Source organism: Aythya ferina, assembly GCF_964211825.1.
Source record: "Aythya ferina genome assembly, chromosome: 2".
NCBI classification, from domain to species: domain Eukaryota; kingdom Metazoa; phylum Chordata; class Aves; order Anseriformes; family Anatidae; genus Aythya; species Aythya ferina.
Genome location: NC_140297.1, coordinates 44,238,106 through 44,256,118, shown reverse-complemented (window position 1 = coordinate 44,256,118; position 18,013 = coordinate 44,238,106). Strand labels below are relative to the sequence as shown.

General features: G+C 38.1%; 1 protein-coding gene across 2 annotated transcripts in view; it reads left to right on the top strand.

Moving 5' to 3' along the window:
* Nucleotides 1-18,013, top strand: part of ABHD5 (abhydrolase domain containing 5, lysophosphatidic acid acyltransferase) — a 28,458-nt gene extending 10,445 nt beyond the window's left edge. Inside the window, exons 1-7 of one of the 2 annotated variants that reach the window (XM_084510792.1) lie at nt 4,934-5,126; nt 6,378-6,463; nt 6,721-7,093; nt 10,060-10,214; nt 12,857-12,968; nt 13,520-13,706; nt 15,767-18,013. In XM_084510792.1, coding sequence (XP_084366918.1) covers nt 5,092-5,126; nt 6,378-6,463; nt 6,721-7,093; nt 10,060-10,214; nt 12,857-12,968; nt 13,520-13,706; nt 15,767-15,856 — 1,038 coding nt within the window. In that variant the 5' untranslated portion in view covers nt 4,934-5,091 and the 3' untranslated portion in view covers nt 15,857-18,013. Of the gene's footprint in view, nt 1-4,933; nt 5,127-6,377; nt 6,464-6,720; nt 7,094-10,059; nt 10,215-12,856; nt 12,969-13,519; nt 13,707-15,766 lie in introns of those variants that run through there. The other variant, XM_084510791.1, reaches the window with a different exon arrangement.

Sequence of the window (18,013 nt, the reverse complement as noted above, 5' to 3'; positions counted from 1 at the left end):
CCTTGCAGTTTTAAATGATATTGAAACCTGCCATAACAGTAGCTGTCCCGTTCTTTTAATTATCGATGTATTTTGACTGTCACTTATGCATTAATGATAATATACAAATATTTAGGGTTTCTTCCCATAAAACACTGAACACTGTAGCCTCAATTCAGCAGGACACTTAAATATATGACTAGTTTTATTGAAGGACAGTGCTTAAATATTTTCATGTGAAGAAATTACTTAAAACCTTGGGAGTAGTTATGGTGTTTTCCAAATTTTGATTTTTTGATTAAAAAAATAAAATAAACAGTTCTAAATTCCTTTGCTAGCACAGTACTTCAAAAATACTTTATACAGAAAAAATGTGAGAATCTGAGCTGTTTTTCCATTACCTTACACATGTTTTTCTGTTATAGTGCAAACTTCTCCTTACTTTGGGACTGGCTCAAATCAGCTGATATTCATAATGATCTTGCTGGCTGGATGGCCTGTAAATCAGAATGCCATTCCTCTTAGTGTTATGCAGAAACAATATAACAAAGTCTATGCATTTAGTTGATGTTACTCTCTTCCTTACAAATAGCTAGAATTAATTCTGAGAGAGGAGAGGTTTAGGGTTTTTGAAAGATCAGCTTGATTCTAATAAGCTTTAAGGGTAAAGCTTGAAATGATTTACCAGTGAGTTCACTCAGTGTTTTAGCTTTTTAAGCAGAAATTCAATTAAAAATATTAAATATGTTCATTTGTTGAGAGCAGGACAAAAGCAGATATGCAGCTGTGTTGCTCGGGTATTTACATTCCCTCAGTCCTTTGTGAGTTATTGTGTAATTGTTGTAAATGCTGAGGTCTGATTTTCCTACTGGTGGAATTTTTAAGTCCAGATAATATTTGTGATGAGAAACTATTTTCCACGCTTCTGTCACTGATACATTTCGGTGTCTCTTTTTTGATTAGTACTGGGAGTTCTAATTTCCTTACTAATTTCAAAATTTGTAGTCAAAAGTAAAGTTTATCGTAAACACTGTAGAAAGATCTCTGCATATATTCTCTCAGAAGGTCAGTAATTTTTGACAAGTCACCACATAGCAAATGACATTGCTTTCCTTTACTCTGATATAGTGGAGTTCTGTCACTTACAGATTTTGTGTTTTCCTTTTTTTGACACCCAAGCTTTCCATAGATTATGGCAGCTAACTCTACAACAGTATTATGCATGGGGAAAATACCTCTGATTTTAAGCTTAATACACCTTCAAAGTCACACATTCATACAACTCTAACAGGAGTAATTACATTGTGAGCTTGAAGAGCATGTGAAGACTGTCCGTATATTTATATCTCCTATATAGAGTTACAACCAACTTCTGTTGAACATTCAGTTGAACATCTTGATATGGTAGAGCTTCATTTTTGAAACCAGCCTTACAGGCCAGAAATCAGGTAGACTGTCAGCTGTCTGAGTGCATGCCTCAACATAACAAGAAGTGTTTACTGTCCTTCAGTATTACCGAAGCTTGCATGAGCTTTTTTTGGAGCATGCCAAATTTGTAAGTGGCCACAAATCCATCAGTGGTCTTGCACATAATCGACTCTCACCGAGCTAAATAGGTTTAATCTAGCTGTCAGAATGATAGTTATCTGAGTTAACCTATTTGCCACATTCTTCATCTGATTTGACCTAGTTCGTGGAGGTGGATGGGTGGGTCGCATTCGCTGTGCCTCTGCCTCTACTTGATGCTCAGTTCTTTTGAAAGTTACCCTCGGGCAATTTAAGTTGAGCTGTGACAGCAAATACTTGTTTCAAATTAATGTTTGAGCAGCTAAGAAAAAGAAGTATTACCCTTTACACAATATTCAATAATTTTTTACCCCTTAGATTTCTGCAGACAGTAATCATTACTTATTTTTAATATCTGTTTCCTTTCCTATGCTTGTACACGCAGAGTATGTATTATAAATGAAAAATTGCCTCCTTAGCTCTGACATCCAGTACCCTCTAAATCCTAATACTTTCACTTTGAGCATGCTTACATATGAGATTCACTCAGTCAAGCGCACTGCAGTTGACAGGTAAGTCTAAAATTTGTCTACAGTATATGTCTTCATTGAGTGGAATAAGATTTTTACAATTTTCTCAAGTTAGATTTACCTTGTTTGGGTGAATAGGCTTTTTCATCTCTTTTCAAAAAGTGCAATATGAACATTGTCATATAATATATTGAGTTGGAGCTGGGAAAATGTAGTAACATTCCCCATCATGGCTTGTAAGGCTTAGTAGAAGGAACAGCAGAAGTACAGTTATTACCTCTCAATTGTTTTTTTTTAATTCTTTTTTATTATTGTTTTTATGTAGCTGGGAACTCTTGAAGTCTTAAGCCCTTTCAGACTATCAAGAGTGATCAGTTCATGAGCAAGGAAGCAGAAATACAACCAAGACTTGTATAGAACAATTTCAAATAAACACCCCTCAGCTTTAAGAATTTCCTACATGAAGGAGGAGCTAAGAGCTGTAAAATTAAGTCTCATTTTCTGACTTTGGGTATTGGAGGTTGTGCCTCTCCATGCCAACAAAATTCACCAGGTGTGCTACTTGTAGGTTAGGAGCTTCCATCTAACTTCTCCCATGAGGGTGGTATATTTGGGAGCCTGCCATGACTTGCTGTGTTTGGGAAGGCCTTCCCTGAGACCATCATGTCCCATAACATCCGTGTGTATCTCCAGAGGAAGGCCTTCACTGACTTGTCTGGTGACCGGAGTGGCACGATAAGGGCTGCCTACTTCAGATCTTTAACTCAGCATCTGCTTGGTAAAAAATAGTCTGGCAAAATACATGGAAATCAGTCAACTTATAGCATAGACAATTAGCATCACACCATGTGAGGCAAAGCAGGACTGCTATACATCCACAAGTTGCCTAACAGTGAAAAATTAGATTAGTTTGAGAGATCTCTTTCCTCTTATGTAACTTCACAACAATCTTCTGTTCTGAGTGGTTCACAGACACCCAGGCCTGCCACTAAAAGTAGGAAGGTTGTGCTTGATTGAGCAGGGTTTCTCGTTAATTAAACTTCATGCTATGGTTTCCCGTTGTTTGCTTTTGATTGCATAGCAAATAAGGATGTGATTGGGGCTGTCTGTTATTAAAATAAGCCAACAGCAGACTGTCATGGGGGAATTGGGTGAGACGGCTGCAACACAGCACCATGCTCCCCAGTGAGGTACAATCTGAAATGTATTTAGTAAGCAGGATAGATACGGCAAGTGGATAGTGACTGAAATTATAATTTTTCTGTTCTACAACACAAACACACATCACACACAAAGCTCCAGCCCTCCCAGTCTGGTTTAGACCAGCACCACATGGACCCGGAGAAGCAGGACTACCAGTTGGGGCCTGGCCCCTGTGCAGAGTGATTGTGGCTCCAGCTTCTACAAGGCATCAAAGATCTGTGTGTATTTCCCCCAGGGGCTGCTATTTTCAGTATTTGTTACCATATTTGTCAGCATAAACTACCGATGGTCTCGCTAATTTAGCCTCATGCCGGTCACCTTGGCTAAGGCCATGTAACACTTGTCTCTGGGACTTCCCCATCCCTTCTGGCCTCCTGCCTCAAATACGTACAAGAAGTCTGGAGGTCAGTTACATCTTACAGACTCGTGTGTTAATTGAGCCCCTAGCAGGGCATCAACCCCATTCCTGACCCCCAATTTTTCCTGGCTCCAGTGCTCCAGGCTTGTTCAGGTGGCTGTGAAAGCTCAACTGCCCCCAAACAGATGTGAGGAAACAACGTGAAACTCCAGCTGAAATCCTTAGTTTTCTTTCATGTCTTATCTACATTGCTGGTGAACAAATGGTCTTGAAAGAGCCATTGCTTCTTTTTTGATGCTACATAGCTATTTTAACTTAATATCACAGTAATAAAAATGATAGGTCATGTAAGCAATTGACATTCTTGTGTGCATTTAGAGGACACATTTAGCACAGATGTACAGAATAAATGATACCTCTGGAAGGCTACAGGCTGCCTATAGCAGGGATATGATTAAATAAATTAAGTAGTTCATTGTTCTCTGCATGTGGAGAACATCAGGCAATTTGTTGGAAGGAGGGGGGAAAACAAAGGATTAAGTCTTGAATATAAATGATTAAATATTTTCCTAAATTCTTAATCGCTTTTTTGACGGAAAGTCATCTTCATTTGCTCTTTTAGTTCAGCAAGTACAGAATGACTGAAACACATACACGATTTTTATTCTAAGCATTTCAGCTTGCTGACTTTATTTGTCAAGGTTCACATGTGTGTGATGTCTCTTCTGAATGAACCTTTCTGTATTTATAAACAGTACTGATAATTAGCAAAAGGAAAGAGTGAACACTTAGGCCAAAATTTCCTGATTCTGATACAATTCTCTAAATATTTTTCTTGGGTATTCAGGTGGCTCCCTAGTACTGGGAAATTAAATTCAGAGGTTGTGAGCTGTAGATTTCATTTTTATTTCATTGTGGTCATATCTCTGCACTGTCTTCATGTTGACATGTTACAGACATACAATTCCTTTGCTAAATCAGTGGTTTCCCTAAGAACAAATATTTCATACAGTTTTAGCTTGAGGAAAACAGAGACTGGATTTTATGCTTCTGACTTAAGAATTATGAATACAAATGGGTATTTCAGCACCTAACTAGCAGAAAGTTTGGCTTAAAAGGGTGGTGGCATAACTATTGTTTAGTAATCCACCAGAGTAATTCATAACATCAGACACGTTGATATTGTTAAACCCAGATTCAACAGTTATTTGCTGGTGATGTTGCTTTTGGCAGGTTCCCGCTTTAACCTCAAAGATACCTTTTCTAACCCTTTAGGATATCTATTTTAATGTGGAAGCCAATCAGTTGAATACCGTTCCTGGAGGATGCTGAGTTTCTTCAGGTCTCGGATTGCAGGAGGCATCTGGGCAAGCGTACAGCATTCAGCTGCCCAGCTCTCAGTCCACACACCATCAGCGTGCTTCCCACGTTCGGGGGTTTAGGAAGGTTATTTACAGACCAGCCAGACATCCGTGTGTTTCTCAGGAAAGTAAATAACGTTGAGTAACAGTGGCCATGGGTGATTGGATGATGAATCCTTTCTTGACCAAGTAGGTTATGTTTGATTTCTTTTTTTTCTGATGTTCCCTAAATGCAGCACAGCTTGCGATTGCATTGTGCCTTCCCAAACACCCTGCTGTGTTGTATCATAAACGTAAATAGCTGTGCAGCTGGGATAGCTCAGCCCCTGAGAAGGGTGGGGAGAATGTCCTTTGGATAAAGAACTTGGAAGGAAAAATCATAAATTTGTTTTTGATGGGTTGTGCAAGCTCCGAAAAATTGGACGCTAGTAATCTTTTAAGATCAATTTTTGTCCGACTGATGCTTGCAGCATTCAATCCTGAAAATACTGTAATGAATTGGAAAGGAATTCAGGGTAGGAAAAAAAAGCTTTAAAGAAAGAAAATTGATCGTGAGTTTGGTGTCTTCATGCTCTTCTCCACGAGGAGTGGTTTGAGGTCCTACAGTAGCAACCTTTGCACAGCAAGTAAGTCTGAGCTGCTTCAAAAACAGGCAAGGGAGGGAGAAGGGTATTCCTTGTTGAAAAAGGGGGAAAAATAGCACCTAGGAAGAGCTGCACCTAATTGCTGTGTCCTTTGATGTCCCTGAGGCTGTGCTGCTAGCTGAGTCATTCCCCTGCTCTCATGGTCAAGAGGGTACTATAAAGATAGCAAGTGACAGCTGAAAAGTAGCTTCTGCTAGGGGGGCTTGAGGTTGCCGTTAGATTTTCTGCTGTGACTTTGTTTCTAAGCCTGTAATGAAGTCCCTGGTGCTTTGCTTTGCTCGAATAAACCTGCTTATTTTCCACTTTTTGAATGTATTTGGTGTGTGCATCTTAGTTCGGGTTAGGCTGGCAGGCACGAGGCTTGTTGCTTTTCTGGAAGCAGAGGGTTCATGCAGGGTGGTGTATGTGCAGGCAGGCTTCCAGGGGAACCTGAGAGGGGCCTGGACACCCCCACGATTGTGTTTTATTTCCTGCCAAGCTTCTCGGGTCGCGGTGAGGACTCATGTCTCCGGGTTCCCAGAAGAAGCCTGCTCTGACGGAGATACATCGGTACACCCTGATAAGGGACAGGCAGCGGAGGGACAGCGTGCTGTTTGAACAACACCCCTGAGCCTTACACCACCTCATAAAAGACAGGGGAAGGTGGATTTCTTCCTACTGCTCACTCCTGTCCTGCAGGACGTGTGGTATACATGGGGTCTTTTAAGATCAGCAGAAGGAACTCCTTCAAAACATCAAATGCTGCAGAATGGGATCGTCTTGCTCAGGAACTTTATATTCTGTATTGCTGTTGCAGGTTAGGATGGCTGTTCAGCTGGCTTCCTGCTTGGTGTCCCACATCGCTGCTACACCTTAAAGAGGCTGAGGACAAAATGCTAAAATGTAAGTCTGTTTTTAATAAGATTTATAGATTTAACAAATTTTTCTATCAATTTCCATAATCAGGAATTTTTTTTAATACAGCTTCTACATTGATGAAATAACCAGGTTTAGAACTGTTTTCATTGTTCCCTTATTTATGATATTTGCCTGTAGGCTCAGCTTTGAAATGGAAGTCCTATTCCAAACAGTAGTTTCTATAAAATGTCCTTTATATTTTATCAGTCTAGCAATATCATTTTTTCCCACTCTTTTTTCAGGCATTACAAGCACATACAATAAGCGGTATGTGTATATAGCCAATGGAAATAAAATATGGACGCTGACATTCTCTCCAGACCTCACACGTAAAACTCCACTTGTCCTCCTCCATGGTTTTGGAGGAGGTGTTGGAATGTGGGCTCTCAATTTTGAAGAGCTCTGTGAAAACAGGACCGTTCATGCCTTCGACCTCTTGGGATTTGGACGTAGCAGTAGACCCCACTTCGACGCTGATGCTCGGGAAGCAGAAAATCAGTTTGTGGAATCCATAGAACAATGGAGAAAAGAGATGGGGTTAGAAAAAATGATTTTACTTGGACACAACCTAGGTGGATTCCTGGCTGCTGCTTACTCACTAAAGTACCCATCGAGGTATGTAAAAATAAAGGAATGAAGAAACTCCTTATCTTTTTTTGACTAGTGATGTTAGCACAGGTTTTTATTTTATCAGTCTCTTTATAGATGATCTTTAAGGAAATGACTGTGTTGATTTAAAAGAACTTGATAATGAATTTTAAGCCCCAAGTATTAATTGTGTGGTTTGTTTTCAGAAGAGTAGAAATAAGTAGATACGGTAAGCGCGTTTTGTTCCATGTACTTTTCTTTACTGTTTTTGTTCAGTACCCCTTGCCATGTTACAAGGCTAAATAGCAAGGATCATATTTATTCGTGAATGTTTGAGACATCTCTGTTCAAACTTATTATTTTAAGACAAAAATAGGCATATTTCTGTCAACTGTCCCATTGTTACGGCTAACAGGCAAACTTCTGAATTTAATTTCCCTAAATAGTTTATGCCTATATGTTAGCAGTCAGCCTTGTGCAAGCATGATGATGTAAAAAGAGTTTTAGTGGCTGCTTGATTTAAATTATCTCCGTGCCACTTCATATTTCTCCTTTGAAAAACAATCCAGCTGTAGCAGTGCTGTAACCACATCTCCTCAACATTTTCTGCACCACATCATGGTTGACAGCCAATCCATTTTTTACTCTAAATTAATAATTTGTCTCTTTTTCAATGTAGCCTAGTTACATAGGCCCTGTTGAGTGAGGATCCCACCAGCTGAGGTTGTTCTGTATCAAGAAATGACCTTAATTTTGTCTTAATAGTCATAGTGGACCCCTGTTAAAAGATGTGAATGTAAGTCCAGATTTCCACATCATATGGGAGATTCTATACTATACAGAACAAGTAGCTTACTTTATATTAGCATCAATTGATACCATATGCATACCTTGCTCTCTCACTTGGAGATTATGGAATAAACCCATACATCTGTTTTTTCCTAAAACGCTTAGTCTCTTTCTCTGTCAACTGGTTGACAGCTGGCACATGCTGCTAGAAGTGAGGTATGAAAGCAGGCTTGTGTCTAAATCCCGAATTTGAATGAATACGGTCCTCTGCCTTAGGGATGTAAAGCTCTTATCCATTTGGGTGTAAAGCAACTTGTAGCTGACTGCAGGTTGTTGCTTCTAGGGATCACTTACAAGTTTCTTACCCTTTCTTCTGAAATATCTACAAGTGGTTCTGTGTTTCTACTTTCTGCTGTTTTACATTGAAAGTGACTCTTCTGTTTTCATGCTTCACTCTGCTTAAGTTGAGGTCAGTTAATTTGGGGGCGTTTTAGTTTGTGCTCTCACATTACCAATGTTTCTCTGAAATGAAAATAACACCATCAAGTTATCACACTGACTGATAGGATCTTAGGACAGTGCTGAATCAAGTGATAAAAATAGTACAGCTTCCAAACAGATTATCTAACAATTCATTAGAGGCTTAAGGGATTCTGGATCCATATTGTTATGAAAGTAGATCTGTTTCTCCAGGCTTACATGATCCATTAATTTACTGTGTTGTACCAAATTTGTACGTGGGACATCTGAGATTGTAAATTCAAAAAGATTCCCATTTAGAGTATTCCTGCATGGTCGTGGCGTTATGATTTTCAAATACTGCAGCTTCTGGACTATCCCTTTTGGAATGATTTTCATGGCCAGCCTCCTTTTATCTCAGCTTATGCTTTAGATTTGATTACCAAAAGGAAGAATGCAAAAAAGGAAGGAAAATATTCAGAAACATTACAAGACAAAAAAGCTTGCTCTGTTTTTATTTATGTGTATGCTGTGTTTAATGGCACTCTTTATGCACAGAATATTTAGTTGTCCCGAACAGCCCCTCATGGCTTACACTCCTTAGCCTCTAATCTCCCCTGCTGGGTTTGTATAGTTAAATTCTGCCCCATCCTCTGTTACCATTCTTGTTTGCTGCTGTGTGCAAATACGCTCATGGCTGAGCTGACAGCCAAGAAACATCTTTGTGAGCTTAATCCTTTTCAGCCCCTTATTTCAAGCACAGATTTTGGGTTTCCCAAACGATTATGGTCCAGAAATAGCCTGCAGAATCACTTCTAAAATCGTTTTAGCCACTAAGAACTCTGCTGTATTAAATACCTAATCTCCTGGCTTTGAAAGAGAAGGAAGACATGAAGAAGAAAGTAAAGTGTTGAAGCTTGCAAGCAAAATCACCTTAAATATGCAAAACTTTATTTGAGTCACTTTTCCGGGTATCAGCAGTATCTAGCACAGTCCTGTCAGAGTGGGTGTTATTATGGGATTAAACAAATGGATGATTCCAATCCATCAAGATGAAATAAGTTTTTTGCTTGAGGGGGACGTGCAGCATGAAGTGATTGATTTGTTACATGTTCGGGAGACTTCTACTGTACCCTCTGTACTGAGATTCCTTTGAGTGATAATTTTATAAGTTGTCTCTCAGGCATTGCTTTTATCAACCCAAATCAATAAATTTAGAAAACATCTGCTAATTTTGATCTGCTTTGCTCAGATCAAGTTTCACTTTGATAAGTTCATTTTTCAGATAAATTGTATCCCTTCCTAGAATGGAGATCTGAGATGGCTTGGAAAAGAGTGACAGATTTTTAAATGTTTACTTAAATGAAACAAGTGCAATTCCCCTTTTTTTCTCTCAAATTAAACTGCTCCTTCATAAACCAAGGATGTGGATTTGGTCATTTTTTTAAAATAGAAAAAGGGCTCACTGTTTTCTCAGATGTGTATGACAGTAGGTATCTATTGAATGCTGAATTTCTCTTTGTGACGTGAGCTTCCAAGCTTCTGGTATTCCTACATATGATTAGTTGAAATTCATCTTTTATAATTAGCATTCAAATGCAAAATCATCAAGGGACCAGAAACGTAATAAGGCCGCTATGACAGAAGTGACTAAAACAGATTGCGTCATCCTCAGATAGCAATTTTATGGCTCGGTCAAAGGAAAGTTACTGTACTCTCAACCTCTGAACCTTTTCTGCCAACAGGGTCAAACACCTTATCTTAGTGGAGCCATGGGGTTTTCCAGAGAGGCCTGACAATGCTGAACACGAAAGACCAATTCCGATCTGGATCAAAGCACTAGGAGCTATACTGAGTCCATTTAACCCATTAGCTGGGCTGAGGATAGCAGGACCCTTTGGTGAGTTTTAGCTACTCCTAAAAACTGTTTGCTTTAAGTGTGAGCAAGGAGCAGGTACCACATTAACACATGCTTTGTTGCAAGCCCGCATCACCCCCAGAGAATATAGTTTGAGGAGAAGGTGGGAGGGCTTGAGGAAAGATGAACTCTTGAGGACAAGAGGGCAAGATCTTTCTGTGTGAAATACTAGTGTGACAGTTTATAGCACGTATTGTAGGCTACAGCTACGATGACACAGATTATGTGGACATCTGCTGGTGAAGCCTGACAAAGAGGCATTGCTGTGAAAAGGTTGTCTGGTTGCCTCCGGTCACAGTCCGTTTAGTTTCCCTTCCAATTGCAGTTTGATTGACAAACAAGATTTCCAATTTTGTTTAACATTAGAACGCAGTCTCTCGTAAGTACATTTGTCTTTTGCTAGAGCTTAAAGAAACTGAAACTCTGTTCTTTCCATCGGCCATTTTCCTGTTACTGGAGCAATTTTGTGAGCCTCAGCAGTGTCCTGCATTTCAGCAGCAGTCTGTCATTCATATTTCTACATCTCTTCAAAAGCACTGCTGAGATAGAGATAAATTCTATATACCCTAACACTGGAACTAGGTAGAGATGACCACAATACTGCAGTTTTAGTTGATAACGGGGAGTGGGGAGAAGTTCATGGTCAAATCTTAAATTCATCATACGTATTCCTTCTAGAAGACAAGAGGTAATCTGTTTATTACTGTTTGTATTACTGGAGTATCTGTTGGGGAGGCTTGAAAAAATACATCCTTCAGACCCCTTAGAAGTTATTTATAACTTTCTGTTTACCTCTCCATCATTTTTAGTGTTCAGTCTGAAAGGAACTAGTGGCATTTCTAGGCTTTGTATAAACCACATCTGTTTCTTAACTCTCTTCCTATAGAATGTGTATTTTAACATGCTAATATATTCGATTGTTTTCAGAAGGATGACAAAATGAGCTTTTCAGACAAGCAGTGTTTTGTACAAACAGATTTTCTTTTTAAGTAAAATGCTTTCTAATCTGGTTGACAAAACAACTTGAAGCATATTGAGTGATAAGCACTGATTTAATGCATTTTATCCAATAACAAATGTATGCATAAATCAATCCAGCTGGAAGAGTTCAAAGCTGAAGTTGTGTCTCCCATAGCAAGTAAATGCAGTCAGAAATGTGCTGTGGAAACAGACCCTGTCTTGTCCAGGTATCCCCAAACTAGGCTTGCCTGTAGGTTGAAGTTGAGGGCACTGCTTTTCAAAATTTTTCATCAGTTTCTCACTCCAGATGTTCAAAACGTTTCTCATCATCAACTTACTGTGCAATTCTTGACAGGTGAGGCGTAGTTCTTAGAGAAGGGTAAGTTTAAGCAGTGCAGGCATCAGACCCAACCTGATGAAGGCACTGAACCAAACCCAGGTTTCCTTCTACATACACTTGTGCTTGAACTGCTGGGCAGGCATGACTGTGTGATCCTCAACAGAAGGCCTCTTGCTCTTGTTCAAAGGTATAAGTTCAACATTTAAATGCGGACAGGGTTCTTTGGGGTACCACGGTGGTGTCACATGGATATCTAATCAAACCTGCAGGCAGATACCTAAACCTGGGAGAGAAGCAGAATTGAGATCTTTTTTGTTTGAGTGGGTTCCAGTTAGTTGATTTTCAGAAAAAGACAGAAGTCTGGCAACTGAAATCTGTATAGAGAAAATATAGGTGGCAGAGCACATTGCAGAAAGTTTGCAAAATCTTCATCATTTTGGGACTTAAATCTCTGTTTCATAAGCAAATTGTTTTCTCTTTCACTGTATTCGTGTTCTAAATTGACTTAAAGCATACAGAAGGGCATGTTGCAATAGTCTAATCTCAAGGTTACAAAAGCATAGCTCACTGTAACAAGGTCTGCATAAATAGTGCCAGGCCTTTGGTCAGCAACAGGTGACAGAAGTGACATCATCGTGATTGCACCGATTAACAACAGTATTTGCAGTTTATAAACTTGAGTAGTAAATGGTGATGTAAATGTCTTCAGAGGTGAATAATATTCTCAGACTAAGATTGCCCGTTCATGAGGCTTTTGTCCCAAAGATCCACCTGGTCAATTAGAAGAGGGTGAAATTAGAATTCCCAGATTAATTAACTTAAGAAGGAGACTGTTGTATAAGTAGGAGGAGTACAAACTTACATGTAAAGAAAAAAACAGCCCCGCTTTTTCATCAGTGCCTTCTGATTCTAAAAGGTTGGATGCTTTTGGCACACCCAGTGCTGCCAGAGCAAGAAGGAAAGTGTTGCTATCGTGCAAGACTAAATTTTTGGCAAAATATCTGCTTAGTCCTTTCACTGGTTTCCTTTGCTTGTTTCTTTTGTTTTCGCAGTGGCCCTCTGCAAACATTTCCTATATTCAGAAAGGATTAAATTGCCCCTCTTCTGGTACAACGTAAAGTCTTTCAGAATTACTGTGTTTAGCTCCTGTTTGCTATTGTGTTTTCCTAAGACTTGTAAGTGGTGTAACAAAGCATTGGTTCAGAAGTCATCAAAGTTAGCCACGAGTTTCATGGGAGCATGTTTGGAGGGTTTTAATGAAAAGTGTTAGGCAGTCTGATAAAGTTGTCTCTTCTAACATTTCTCTAATTTTCTGTTTTGACAGGACTAAGCCTTGTTCAGCGTTTAAGACCAGATTTCAAGCGAAAATATGCATCGATGTTTGATGATAACACAGTGACTGAATATATCTATCACTGCAATGTACAGTCACCCAGGTGAGTGTGAGTTTCCTAGTGTGTGTTTTGAAGTCAGCCTTTTGTTTACTGATGGCCTGCTGCTCCCTCCAATGGTCATGGCCACAGTCTGCATGTGTTTTTTGTTTTGTTTTATTATTATAATATTTACTGTATTAATTGAACAAAAAATAGCATTGCACTTTTTATGGATTTCAGAAAGTAGATGTAGAAGCTATCCTAATTTGTTATTTCTTTTAAATTACCCATGTCTTAATTCTGAGAGATGGGACACTTATTTTTAATCCTAAAGTTGTTATCGTGGTTTAAATTGTAAAGATTTTCTTTAAAAAAATAATGAATTTGGTATCTTATTCTTTTTTAAAAAAAAAAAAAAAAAAAAAAAAGGCTGTTGAAAACTGCTTGAAAATCTATGTTTCTTAACAGTTAAAAATCCCATCCTCATGCATTCTTTTATCTATATTACCAAAAGGCACAGATACTCCCAATTCCTAGGTAGGTATGGGGAAAGAAGAGAAAAGGCAAATACATTGGAAATTTAATTACTCTTACCCTTTTTGAATGGCTTGAAGTGGTGAAACAGCTTTCAAGAACATGACTATTCCTTACGGATGGGCAAAAAGGCCGATGCTGCAACGGATTCCACAAATGGACCAAGACATTCCTATCACGGTGGTCTACGGAGCACGTTCATGTATAGATGGCAATTCTGGCAGCACTATCCAGTCTCTGAGACCAAATTCATATGTGAAGACAATTGTAAGTTCAATTTCTAAGCAGCTGTTTAGTTCGTTGTGTGGATTTGTTTAAATCATATCAGCGTGTTTTTTCTACCAACGGTGAAAATGAGGGCACTTTGATTTAAAGACCAGGGTAATAACTTCTGATTTCTTTAATGGAGAGACAGAAAACAAGTGTTAGCGTGTCAAAGAAAACCCAGAAAAAATAATATTTCCCAGAGGAAGAAAGAAACTTACTGTAGCACTGGAAACTGAATCATATCTTTGAACAAGGTCACTTCTCTGCTTTACAGGTTGTTTTTTTTCTGTAGTGTACTAATACACATAATTTTTGTGGTCAGTGGTAAGCACCTGAAGTTTTGTCTTTTATTTTATTTTATTTTATTTTATTTTATTTTATTTTATTTTATTTTATTTTATTTTATTTTATTTTATTTTATTTTATTTCTTATATTTATATTATATCTATTTTGTATTTGTTTTAAAGTAAACTCGAGCATTGTCAGATCTGTCAGATGTGATAACTGAATATTACAATGCTATGAGGTGATAAAATGTTCCTGTGTGTCAGCTGCCTTCTTACTGATGTCTCGTCCTAACCGGGCAGAAATGTATATGTGATGCTGATGGTATATTTCGACAAGTCATTGAAATAAGATTTTATAATCTTGATATAGCTGACATCAGAGCAGGAACTTGGAGAAAACATTGTTACTGAACTGTTTACACATGTTAAAGAGCACAGATACATGTCATAAATGCAGATATCCAGATCTGAAAGTATCACACTGCTGCTTAACCCAGGAGTTATATTACAACAAAAAATCACTATTAAGAAGCACATAATAGCCTACACCCCCTGATAACGAGTCCCTCTCCAGCTTTCCTGCAGGCCCCCTTCAGGCACTGGAAGGCCGCTATAAGGTCTCCCCGGAGCCTTCTCTTCTCCAGGCTGAACAACCCCAACTCCCTCAGCCTGTCTTCATAGGAGAGGAGCTCCAGCCCTCTGAGCATCCTCATGGCCTCTGGACTTGCTCCTTCTTGTGCTGGGGGCCCCAGACTTGAAGGCAGTACTCCAAGTGAAGGACATTTAGCTATAATTAAGGCAGCGTGTTTCAATTTAAAGACTTAAGAGGAAGTGTTTAAATGGGGGGAGAGGAAAAATAGATTTAAATACAAATTTAACCTTGGATTGACTGTAAGATTAAAATACTCACGTACCTAGTGCTTAAGTACGTAGTACACTCATCAAGTGCCATGCAGGATGGCTATGGCTTGCTTCATACCAGTTCTGTCAGAGAATGATGAATTATAGAAATGCAGTAACCACCACGTGAGTGGTTACTTAAGCCCCTAATGTTTTATACATAGTTGCAGTGGAATGATATAGGCCAGAATTCTTTTTTTCTTTTTTTTTTTTTTTTCCCCATATGTTGCATCATTTGGATTTGACTTTTCCCTGCTTAACACAGTAATAGTTAATTGGGAGGACTGAAATCTGCTTCCAAAAGGCTAGGAAATCCTTAGCAATTTAAGTCTCTGAGTTGTTAATCATTTATCCTAGTACCTTCTTTAGTCTGTTCCATATAATTTTCATAATAAGGGAATAGAAATGATTATATGTCATGCAAACACTTAAAGAACTAAAGAACTACTTTGCAGAATTGTTTGAGCAGAGAATGAAAGGGGTGAACGTTAATCAGAGGTTTGACATGTTCTTCTAAGTTTGTTTTGCAGTTTGTTTTACCTGAATCTTTTTTTCAGAAAGGTGCGCAATTGAAAAAGTAGTGGTTTTGTCCTTCCTTCTTGTTTAGCACAGTTCATTAAACAGGTGAAACAGACTTTCAGTTTGCCTTATATTTACAGTCTTTTTTAGGATGTAGGATACCACCTCCTGGCAGAAATTTTGCTAGCTTCATTAACACACACCGGGTGCAATAGATCAGTCTCAGTTTAGAAACTTTTCCTTTCAAGTAATAGTGGTTTTGTTTTTGTGGTGATATTCTCCACCTATCCCAGTATTTATTAATTTATTACTTGCTTGTCCTTTTGACCTGTTTGTTCACCTTTGTCCTCTAGGCTATCCTTGGCGCAGGCCATTACGTGTACGCTGATCAGCCTGAAGACTTCAATCAGAGAGTGAAAGATATCTGTGATTCCGTGGACTGACTGTCTTCTGTTCTTCAGAAACTCATACCGTAGATAACATTTAATAGCAATACTTTCTAGGAAATCATTAAAGAACGCGGAGCTAATGGAACAGGCTCTGTTTGCACACTGCTTCTTCTAAGAAGCCATTTGCACACTTAAACCACTTAGTGCCTTTTTGGGGAATGGGGAATTTTGAAGCAAACTTTGTACAGCTTTGAGGTTTGTTTTTAGATCGTTGGCCTGCCGTACATGAAATTACTTACAACTTTTTAAACTGGAATTTTCTTCAAAAATGGAATTGAATTTTGTTCGTGTGTTGAACTCTATAAAGATGCTGAATTCTCCATTAACACAGGGATCTATACCAGTATAGACGTAACACATAAAATGTGATTTTGTTTCTTCATAAACATTCATATTTTCTAGTTGATGTTTCATAGCGAGAATATGAAATTGCTTATATATTTTATTTATGGAATTCAGAACTCCATATACAATATTTTAACAGGGTTGTGGTTTTTTTTTTTTTTTTTTAATTGAAGTGATAACAGCTTATGAAGCTGATTCTGGGAGAGAGACAGGGCCAAAATAATGAGCAGTCTTTATCACTGAAAAATGTGTTACTTTGTAAGGAATCAGGGCTCGATATTGGGAAATCTTTCTTCTGCTGGGTTTTACTTCTGTTTATCTCAAGGCATCTTTTTCCATGTGTGCAACTTTTACAGAAGCTGCAGTTTGTAAGAGTCAGTGATGACACCAATGCTCATGCTTCCATAAATATTTTGATACGTAGATTTCAGTGATTTAAAGTACAGAAAATAGCTTGTTAGTTATTCTGTCAATTTTTAACTCTTTATGATCATTGCAAGATTTGTTACTTGCCTAAATCTAACAGTTGTAGAGAAGTTGGCAAGAAGATTTTGATTAGGGCTAGGGAATGCTCATCTGGATAGTGAGCATAATTCCCTTTTCCTTTAGCTAGAACTTCTAGTCTGCTTTCTAGTAAATTTGGGGTGGGGTGTGGGGTGGGTGCAGAGGGATATTTTCTAATTGGCAACTCAGCAGGTTAGTGTATTGTAGTTAGCATGCAACCTCCTTATAGGAAGGATTATTACTGGAACAAACAATACCACTGTAACAAATTATAGTTGTATGTTTTGGAGATTTCTTTATATAGTTATATATTTTGTGTATTTTGAAATTGGAGATAATCCAGCCTCCGCATCTCTTTGAAAATGTAGTTTGATATTAATTCTTTACCAGCTTAGTAAATTAAATTAAGCAAAATACTTTGTCACTTTAAAGCCAAATTATGTGGTGGTTTGTTTTTTAACCAAGAGTTTACATGGAACTATTGATTTGCTTTTGAATGTTAAATTGACTACTGAAGAATTCCTGATACTTTTGTATACAGCGAATTGAATTAACGATAGCACCGTCTTCAGGCTTGAGTGGAATTCTGTGCAGTTTTGCTCACGTTAATTGTGGCACACATTGATGATAAAGAAGGCAAAGATACCTAAAATCTTCAGGAAATACTCACGTTATGTTCCCAGCTGAACATAATCTCTCTTTCTGAAGGAGATGTATATCTATATGGTGCTATGTAAACATCAAAGTCTTTGTACTGCCTCGACTGCTAGCACTTGATGTCTAACAAGCTAAAGATTTTAATTAAAATAAATTATTGAATTAAATTACTTTTTCACTTTAGAAGATGCCAGATTTTTAAACAAAATTCTATGTTATTTGCTAAATTCTTGAGTTCAAATGGAAAATCAGAATAACAATTTATTTAATGTATGCTATAAATTATCAGTCATGCCACCATTTAGGTGGATTCCTTTGGTATGTATTTTTTTCACCCTTTTCGATGTCTAATTTGTATTTATCAACTTGAACAGTTGTTCTAATTGTATGTAAAGGCCTGATGGAAAAATACGTTTTGCATGTCTTCCAAATAATAAAAGGTGAAGTGAGATATTGGCATTTTCAGATAGCACTTACTGATGGGAATTCTAGATTCCGCATCAAGAGATGGAAGTAGGGATAAAAATTGCACATTGAATGTGAATATTCTTTTGAATATCCCTTGCTTTTTCAGCTCATTGTACTAGTAGGACTTACTTGTTGCTTAAGTTTTGCACAATAAAAAAAATAAAAACACCTCTAAAA